Source organism: Propithecus coquereli, unplaced genomic scaffold (genome assembly GCF_000956105.1).
Source record: "Propithecus coquereli isolate 6110/MARCELLA unplaced genomic scaffold, Pcoq_1.0 Scaffold658, whole genome shotgun sequence".
Taxonomy (NCBI): domain Eukaryota; kingdom Metazoa; phylum Chordata; class Mammalia; order Primates; family Indriidae; genus Propithecus; species Propithecus coquereli.
The window spans coordinates 132,178-141,746 of NW_012152596.1; the positions used below are offsets into that span (position 1 = coordinate 132,178).

A 9,569-nucleotide genomic window follows, 5' to 3' on the forward strand; every position below is an offset into this window, starting at 1 on the left:
CCTCCTGCCCTGGGGCCAGGCACCTCGAAAGTCCAGAGAGCATCGCTGCACTCCCCACCTGGGGCCCGCACAGCCTCCCTGGGCCTGAGGGGCTGCTGCACACTCGGTGGGCTCTGGGCTTCTGGGCAGGTCCTCCTTGGACGTCCCGAGGGTCACTGCTCACCCTCCCCTGGGCAAGGCTCAGTCCTGCGACCAGAAGGCCCAGCACTGAGGCTGCTCCGGGCCCTTCCCAGGGATGGTGGCCCCAGAGCTGCAGGGGGGAGTTGCCCAGGGAGGGGGCTGTGCAGCTGTGGCTGGGGGGTCAGACAGGGTCTGCTGTGCCAGGTCAGACCCTGAGCCTCCCTGGCCTGGAGCCCCCCAGGGCGCCCTGCTTGGCTCCCACCTGGGCTCTGCTCTTGCTGATGGTTTTAACTGAGTGGGGGGCGGGGCCCTTGACCCTCCGGCTTGGCAGCGGGCTGGGTGCCAGGAGGGCAGCAGCGCCCCCCACAGCCTCTCTCAGCCCTGCTGTGTCCTCAGCTGGACACACACTCACCTGCGGGCCAGGTGGCTCTGAGGGGCTCCAAGGAGGGCCTGCCCGTCTCTGGGCTCTGGGCACATCCTGAGCCTGCCTTGGCACGTGCAGTGCGTGTCCTGTCCTGTCCCCCGGCCAGCCGGGGATGCTGGGGCCCTGTGAGAAGCAGAATGACGCCTTTCTGCTCTCCTTCCTCCCACAGCAACATGGCCGACAGCAAGGCCAAACCCGCCAAAGCGGCCAACAGGACGCCCCCTAAGTCCCCGGGGGACCCTGCCAAGGACAGGGCAGCGAAGAGGCTGTCACTGGAGTCAGAAGGTGCCAGTGAGGGGGCAGCTGCCACGGCTCCTGCGCTCAGCGCCCTGGAGGAGGCCTTCCGGCGCTTTGCGGTGCACGGGGACACGCGGGCCACGGGGAAGGAGATGCATGGTAAGAACTGGTCGAAGCTGTGCAAGGACTGCCAGGTGATCGACGGCAAGAACGTGACCGTCACCGACGCGGACATCGTCTTCAGCAAGATCAAGTAAGTGCCACACGGGCTTCGTCCAGGCCAGGTAGCTTCTCTTCCAGGGCCCAGGGTCCACGCTCAGGGAGGGATGGGCGTACAGACTTCCCACGAGGTCTGCGGTTCCAAATCTGGGGGGTAGATTCTGTGCTTTAACGGGCAGTAAGGACCCGTGACATGGTTGTGCTTCAAGACACCTGCCCTTCTCGGAATATGATGCCCAGGGATTGCAGCCAGGCCTCGCCATGCCCGGGGCAGGTCCTGGGGAGAACATGGTTCCTAGAGCGTCTTGGACTCCTTGATGCCATGTCCTGAGTCTCGGTCCCCACCTTTGGCACCTCCTGGGCCTGTGATGGGGTGTCTGGCCTTGGAGCAGATGGGGGTGAACTCTGCTCTCCCTGTCAGAAGCTGTCACTGGACATCACGAGCTTCCTGTGAGCAAGGACAGTGCCAGCACGTGGCTAGGGGCAGGTGGCTCCAGTGGGCAGAGGGGGCTGAGTTTGCAGGCAGGTGTCTGTGGCCCCAGGCTGTGGAGCCCCGCGTGCATGTATGTGCATGTGTGTTCCTGCCATGTGCACATGTGTGCATGTTCCTGTGCTATACGCACACATGTGCATGTTCTTGTGCTACATGTGTAGATATGTGTCCACATGTGTGCGTGTTCTTGTGCTGTGCATGCACATGTGTGCATGTTCCTGTGCTGTGTGCACGTGTGCATGTTCTTCTGTGCGCACACATGTGCATGTACCTATGTCATGCACATACACGTACTTCCTCTTGGACACTGGGACATGTGTTGCGGTACCCTCAGACCCCACTTAACATCCTGCCGTGCATCCCTGAAGCACAAGGACGTTCTCCCCCCCACCACGACCTGTGATCGCACCTGTGAAGAGCAGCAGTTTTCCGCACAAGCACCACTGCCCAGCCCTGTCCGTGTTGGCCGTTGTGGAAACAGCTGTTGCAGCTTAGTCTGGCTGTGTCCACTTGTGGTCGGTGCTTTGTGTTTAGTTGTCTGTCACCGTAACCTCGTTGTCTCTTTCCTCTCCAGTCCCCGCCTTTCCTGTGCTGCACGAGCACATGTGTGCAGACGTGTGCGTGTTCCCGTGCCTTGGCTTTTCCAGGGGGCTGGGCCATCAGCCAGATGTCCCCATCCTCTGGCCCTGCTTTCTGTCACCACTGGGAATACGATAGGGTGTTCTGGGTGTGGTGAGGTCCCCTGGCTCCCTGTGTCACTGGCTGGTGCCCATCCTGGACACTGACCTGAGGGGCAGCTGTCACTGCTGTCACCACAGAGCTGTGGGCCAGCAAGCTCCTGGGGAGACCCTAGCTTCTTGGGGACAGTGTTTGTTCCCTCAGAGCCCGGGGCATGGGTGGCCAGGCGGGGGAGGGAGGGTGGAGGTCCCCAGGAGCCTCCACAGAAAGGGCCCAGTGACAGGGGCTGCAGACAGCCGCTGGCTAGGGGCAGGGCGGGAAGAGGTGGAGTTGGCCAGAAGCTGGCACAGGCAGCCCACGCCGAAGCAGCAGGACTTGGGTGCTGGTGGGCTCTCTGCTCCAGCTTGAGCCAGGCCCCTCTCGTGGCCCCGGGTTGGAGGGGGCAGGGCAGGGGGTTGTGGCCCCGGGGAAAGGGGTTCCATGAGATTACCATTGCCCAGGACCCCAATGGCCCGTGTCAGGGACCCAGCTGTCCCTGCCCACCCCACCGCACACACCAACTTCTGTGTCCGTGGGAGCACGGGATCGCCGCAGAAGGGCGGTTGGGCGGCTCCAACTCTGTGTTCCCTCGACAAGCTGCATGTTGTATAGGGGACGTCGGAGCTTGGAAAGCCATGCTGGCAGGTGCCCTCTCACCAGCCAACTGCCTGCCTGTCGGGCTCCCCTGACTCTCGGGTCTCATGGGCAATCTGGGCCAGAACGTCCTGCCAATCCGTCACCTTGTGGGCTCCCCCTCGGCCTCGTGGCCCCTGACAGGAGGTGGCGTGGGCAGGTGAGCTCCACCTGAGATGGAGCTCACCAGAGATGAGCAGGCCTCATCTCTGTCCTGTCCAGACTGGCCCACCCTGACCCAGGACCACCACCCCTTTGTCCCTGAGCCCACCTGGACCCCGATTTCCACCCTGGCCAGGGCCCAGCCTCCTCTGCAGCGCTGGCCCTCTCTGGGAGGGTGTGGCCCGGGACTCCCCTGGCACGTGTGGCCCAGCTCTGTGCTGCTCAGCTGAGGAGGCCTGACCTGAGTCCCCCCGCCGAGCAGGGTCCCCAGACTCTGCAGTGTGGCTGTGAGTGGACAGCGCCAGCAACAGGCAGGTCCTGGTGACCACAGGAGCTCTGGCAGGTCAGCCAGCTGTGGGCGAGTGGCACTGACCTGGCTGTGCCCAAACACCTGGGAACTCACTCTGCCGAGTGGATGCATCTGGCACACTGACTTGGCGGGGTGGGGGAGGCAGGACAGCTGTACTCAGCGTGTGGGCGGCAGGGAGAGCAGAGGTGGTCACGGAGCTCTGCACCCACGTGTCTGGGGTCAGGGGTGCACAGCTGGGCAGGTTGGGCGCAGCCCCTGAGCCATGTGGCCCCGGGCCCCCAGCGCTCCAGGCGTCCTGGCTGAGGGTGGGGGGCTGGCGCTTTGCTGACCCAACCCGCTTGGCAGGGTGTGGGTGCTTCTCAGGTGGGGCCGGCGTGGTTGCGCTGTTCCAGTCCCGGGCACCCTCCGAGCCGTCCAGTGCTGGCCTCCACAGACCCAGTGTGTCCAGGGGTAGACGGGCCTTCAGACCTGTGCCTGTGGGTGAAGTTTCTAGAAGGGCTAGGCTGGAGGTGGCAAGAAGTGGCCTGCCCAGTGGCCAGTCACCCCACGGGGGACTCCCCATGGTCCACAGCCACAGCGTGGCCCAGACACCGCCACGTGCAGTCAGGGCCACAGTTCCTTCTGCAGATGCAGCAAGCGGCCTTCAAGCTACAGCACATGTGAACCCGCATGCACGTGGCACACGTGTACATGCACACATGCCTGCACATGTGTGGGGGGAGGGTGGCCAGCTGGGCAGCAGGAGCCTGGTCTGAGGGGAGGCCGAGGGACCCTGACCTCCCACCCTCCCTGTCCACCTGCACAGGAGGACCCTCCCGGCCCCGGCCCCCACCCTGGGACTGCCCTCCCTCCAGGGTCTGGACTCTCCTTGGGCTCCCGTGGCCTGAGTCCCACGTGGGGGGGGGTTCTCTGCTCTGGGTGGGGTCCCCTGACCTCCCAGGTACATGGGAGCAAGGGACTCAAACTCATACCCTTGTCCCAGGAAGAGAGAGGTGGACGGTGCCCTGGCAGGGCTGGGGGATGGTGACCCCAGGAGCATCACGAGGGGACGGTGCCCCGGCAAGGCTGGGGACCCTGCAGAAAGTGCTGGAGTACTGGGGGCCCCAGGGACAATCGGGATTTCCCTTTGTCTCCCCGGAAAGCCAGATGCGCTGAGGCACAGGCCCAGCAGGGATGGGACGGCTCCCGCCGCGCACGGTGAGGAGTGGGACGTCCACCGCCAGCCGCGCGCGGGCGCCGGCCGCTGCAGGAGGGCCCCACCCCCAGCAGTGCAGAGCGCCTGGGGACTCTGGCGGGACTCAGTAGAGAAAAAGCCCAACTATTTCTGTTTTCAGGGCAGGTTGCCATGGCTCTGTGGGCCTGGTGCCAGCCGGGGTATCTGTGGCCTCTGTTTAGTCCCTGTCGCCACGGCAGCGCTTGTTTGTTTGGATGTTACTATGTGTTAAATCTTAAACAAATTTCTTGCAGCCATAGCCCAGGTTTTTATTGACGACTACTGTTGGCCCCGACAGAGACACCCCTGCAGAGAGCTTGCAGTGGGTTTTAAGACACTTGCTAATCCAGACTCGATGTGTGCAGGCCCCGGGTGTGGGGTCCCGGGGGCCATGGACAGCAAGTCCATGTGTGCACGGGGAGGGGCGCGTCGCGCCTCAGGGACCCTGGGTCAGGCTGTGCCCACCCCCGCCACCCCCACGCCCTGCCTGTCCCAAATGTCCGCAGACCTTGCCTACCGGGCCCTCAGGGTTCCTCCGCACAGGGGTAGGCCCAGCCGGGGACAGAGGAAGGCGGCCTCCCTGGGCTCCAGCTTGTCTGCGGGCACCGTGTTCTCCCACGTGGGTGAGCTGATGGGTCCTGCTGACACCATGCAGGGTCCAGGCAGGGGCTCCGTTTGGGTGACACAGGCAGGGTCTGGACACAGGTTAGGAGGAAGAAAGGCCAGCAGCCAGCCCCAAGGAGGGCAGGGCCCAGGGGCTCCCTGGGGTCTGCCGGGTCACCAAGTGCACGGGGAGCAGCTCACCTGCTGCCACCTGCCAGGGCTGGCAGGGCCCAGCGGCTCATCCTGAAGTCTGCAGACGGCTCTGCTGGGAAGCCACTCTAGGGCCACATGTCCGGGGGTCCACAGGAAGGGCAGGGCGTGGGCAGAGCTCTGTGTGGCCTCACCCTAGGCAGCGTCTGCACCCCCAGGCGCCAGCCTTGCCTGCCCTGGGGTCCTGTGAGTGCCGTGTCTCGCCCTCTGCGTCCTGGGCCTTGGCCGGGGCCTGGGCCGGGACTGTCCCTGTGGGGCCCTCTAGTGGCCACTTGCAGCAGGGCAGGCGACTGTGGCTTCTGCAGAGTGGAGGTCAGTGGGGGCACGATGGGGCGCGGCAGGCAGGCGTCTGCGGCAGGGTTCAGTGAGCTGGTGGCCCTGTGGCCTTGCAGTCAAGGCTCCTGGGAGTCTGCGACGGCTCGCTGGGGCAGGACTGGCAATTCTCCGTGGTGTTGGCCGGGGACAGGTTCCGCTCCCTGTTGGCTCGGCCCGCCCACTCCGCCTCCTGAGCCTGGCCGGAGAGGGCACCAGGTCACCAGGTCATGCAAGAGGATGACCTTCTGCAAACAGAATCTGTCTGGACGACCTCAGGCGTCAGCCCACAGCCCACCCCAGGCCACGGCAGCAGCTGGGGCACAGAGGCTGGGCCCTGACGCACCAGCACGAGGCCCCCTGTCCCCGAGTCCAGGTCCTGGTGACGGCCACAGGCGAGTGACCACACAAAGGCACTAGGCAACGTGAAGTCAGGAGGAGCCGTAAGGGCAGGCCTGTTTCCACTTGGAGGGAAGTAACTGGATGTTGTGGGCAGAGACCACGGTGCTGGTGGAGCCGGGCAGCCAGGTGTGCCTGGGCGGCCATAGCAGGAGGAAGGGTTGTTGGCTTCCCGGTCGGCCCTGGAGCTGAGCTGCCCATTCAGTGGGTGTTTCCAGCCATCAGCTGAGCCCACATGGAGGTTCAGGAAGGGGCTCTGGTCTCCTGCGATGAAGGGAGAAGCCCTCACAGGTGGTCGATGTCCAGCCCCTTCCAGGCTGTGTGGGTGGAGGCCACCTCCCCGGCCCCGAGGGGTTTCCAGAAGGGCCCGGAACTGGAAGGGCCTGGAGGGCAGTGGCTGCTCTGGGTTCTCAGCGTGGGTGTCTGGTCTTGCTGGGGCCTGGGGGACGCAGGGTGGTCAGCATGCACGGGACAGCCCTGGGCAGGAGGAGGCTGCAGCTCGAAAGTGACGGGAACCACCGCACCCTCCTCGAGTGCAGGGAGCAGTCGGAGCTGCCAGTGCAGGTGAGTGGCCAGCCTGGGGCTGCCCCGTGGCCCGGCACAGATGTGCACACTCCCGTGCCGTGTTCACACGCGAGCCCGCCAGACAGGCTCCCCCAGTCCATGTCCCCACCAGGCAGGAGCCTTCGCCACCAGCCAGGGTCCCTTCACAGCCCCCACGATCTCAGCCCAGGGCTGAAGGGAACATGCGGGAGGCTTGTGCCCCGAGAGCCCCGGTGCTCCTCGGGCTCTGACTCTCGGCACAGGAGCAGCTGCTTGCCCACCCGTCGCCCTCGACAGCCCACTGCTTTCTGCCCGCAGTGGTATCTGGAAGGGTCAGTCCGGGTCCACACTTCTGCAGGTCCCGGGAGCCCAAGCGGCAAGTTATCATCACAGAGCTGCAGATGGAGAGGGCAGAGGCTCCGCCTCAGCCCAGAGCTCAGGGCAGCTTTGGCAGCCTCGGCCCTGGAGGCACAGACCTGTCCTCAGAGTGCAGTGTTGGCCCCACACTGGCTCCTGGACAGCCCTGGCCAGGCCCCAGTGTCCCCGAGAGACTGATCAGGGGCCCCTGCCGGCCCTGGGTTCTGCCCAGAGGCCTAGATGACACTGGGCCTGGGAAGCAAACCCCTCTCCTGGGGCACTGTGCGTGAGCAGTGGCCACATCTGCTGGGCTGGGTTTGGGGAGAGCCGCATCTTCTGAGCAGCCGTGTGCTCCAAGGACAGCTGCTGCCCCATGGGCTGCGGAGAACAAGCTGGCTCTGTGTCCTGGGAGCCACGGAGCGGGACTGAGTGTCTCGGGGAAGAGACAGGCATTGTCTTTCCAGCACTCGCTGGCAGAAGGCGCCTGGCTCTCCTAGGGGGAGCTCCTGTGGGCTCCGGGCAGAGACCAGGGCTCCCTCTCCCCAAGATCACAGGGACACTTGGGGACAAGGGCCTGGCCAGTGGCTCTTGGCACAGGCATCCACCCCAATCTGAATGTGGTCTCTGATAGGGGAGCCCCTCTGGTGGTGCCTGGAGCCGAGGCCGCCGAGAGGCGGCTGCATGCCCCAGCGCCAGTCACCAGGCTGGTGTTCAGGCCTGGCGTCCGCATGTCAGCCTGGGCAGGGCTGTGAATAGGAGACAGGGGCGCCTTTGACAGCACAGGACAGAGAGGCCCCACAGGGCTTTAGAGAGTCAACACGCCCCACGGGCCCAGAGGGTGGAAAGGGTGGCTTCATGCTGTCCGTGCCAGGCACCGCTGGGGGGAGGCCCTGGTGGGTATCCAGCTGAGAGCTCGGAGGGGCAAGAAGCCACTGCCCACACCCTGCACGTCCCCCAAGTGGCCCAGCCCCTCCTGGGTAGACGCTGCTGGACAACTGCCCGTACGTATGACAGCCGGCTCCACAATGGCCCCAGCATGGCCCCCTCCAGCTCGGCTCTCCCCCAGACCGGGCGTTTGGTTGGAACGACCCGCATCTCTGGGACACGTGTGAAGTGCGTGTGGATCCTCTAGGTGCCGTGTAAAACAGCGCTGACCTTGGGCTCTGGGAGCCCCACGGGGGCAGCGTCTTCGTATCTGGCTCCGGCCACAGAGCCTGGCCATGGAGCCCACCGTGTCCTCTCTCGCTGGCTCCTTCTCGAGTCACCGAGTGTTGTCCACGGTGTGCACACGTCACAGCGTGTTCATCTGGTTGCTGCTGAGGGACATTTGAGCTGTTGTTAGGTTTGGGTGGCTCTAAGTCTGTGACAAAATCCCATACAAGTTCACGTGTGAGCTCACGTTTTCATCTCCCTCGAGCAGGACCCAGGGAGGGGACCGTGTGCCACGCGGCAGGTGTCTTCTGGGCAAGACGCCAGCAGTGAAGGAGCCACCCGGCCACTGTGGCCACCTCAGCCTCGGGACCGTCCTTTTCCTTATTTTCATGGCTGCAGCCATCCCCGTGGGTGTGCGGTGGCACCTCGCTGTGGTTGCGTCTGCATCTCTGATGACGCTGAGCATCTCTCTGTGTGTCGTTTGCAGTCCGTGTACCTTCTTTGGTGATGTCTCTGGCTCAAATATTTTGCCCAGGTCTTCACACTGGGTTTCTTCTTGTCGAGTTTTCAGAGTTCTCTGTACCTTTCAGTGACGAGTCCTTCGTCGGGTGTGTGTTCGGCAAATACTTTCTCCCAGGCGGTGGCTTGTCTTTCGTTCTCTCAACAGTGTCTTCTGAAAGGCACAGTTCTCAACATGGGGATGAGGTCCCATTCACCACGGACTGTGTTTGGGTGTCATTTCTAAGAAATCTTCACCTAACCCAAGGTCACAAAGTTTTGCTTTTTCATGTTCTTGAAGCTTGTTTTAGGTCTAATAATTAGGACTGTGATCTATTTTGAGTTAATCTGGTATGTGGTGCAAGGTGTAGATAAAAGGGCAGTTTCTGCATAGGGGTCACCGGCTGTTCTGTTTATTGAAAAGAACCCTTTCTCCCCTGCTTGCCTCCTTGGAAAGCAGTGGGCTGCGTGTGTGTGTTTGTGCGTGCGCGCGCGCGTCCACGTGTGTGCATGTGGCGGGGCTCTCCCTGAACCCACCAGACGGTGCCCACCAGACGGTCTGTCCTCTGGCCAGAACTGTGCTGTCTTGTCACCCAGCTTTGCTGTGCACCTAGACATGTGTCAGCCTCCAGCTTTGTTCTGGTTTTCAAAATTGTTTGGCTTTTCTAGAGCCTCTGCTCAGTGACGTGGACAGAACCCGCTGGGGTGCTGTCGGGTCAGGCCTCTCTGCAGTCATGGACTGCAGCTGGAAGGGCCTGGGGGGCCTTGCTCACAGCTGCTCCTCGGGGACCCACAGTGAGGTCGTTTTAAACGTCGCAAAGCCTCATTAATTTGGATTAGTTGAGGTAGATCAAGTAGGAAAATGTTTTCTAATTAAAATTGTAAAAGGCAAAGAGCCAGTTTAGAACCTCTTTGCAGTTGCCCAAGTGAGGGTCTGATGAATGTGCTGTGGGGTGGAGCCAGGCTC

The 9,569-nt window shown here is 63.2% G+C and overlaps 1 protein-coding gene across 1 annotated transcript in view; it reads left to right on the plus strand.

Annotated features, from left to right (window-relative positions):
* The first annotated feature begins 274 nt into the window (after nucleotides 1–274).
* The window catches only part of TPPP (tubulin polymerization promoting protein), an 11,266-nt gene continuing 1,971 nt past the window's right edge, over nucleotides 275–9,569 (plus strand). The window contains exons 1-3 of the mRNA XM_012660132.1: nucleotides 275–296; nucleotides 704–1,034; nucleotides 6,505–6,616. Of these exons, the coding sequence (XP_012515586.1) occupies nucleotides 718–1,034; nucleotides 6,505–6,616 (429 nt within the window). The 5' untranslated portion in view covers nucleotides 275–296; nucleotides 704–717. The remainder of the gene's footprint in view (nucleotides 297–703; nucleotides 1,035–6,504; nucleotides 6,617–9,569) is intronic.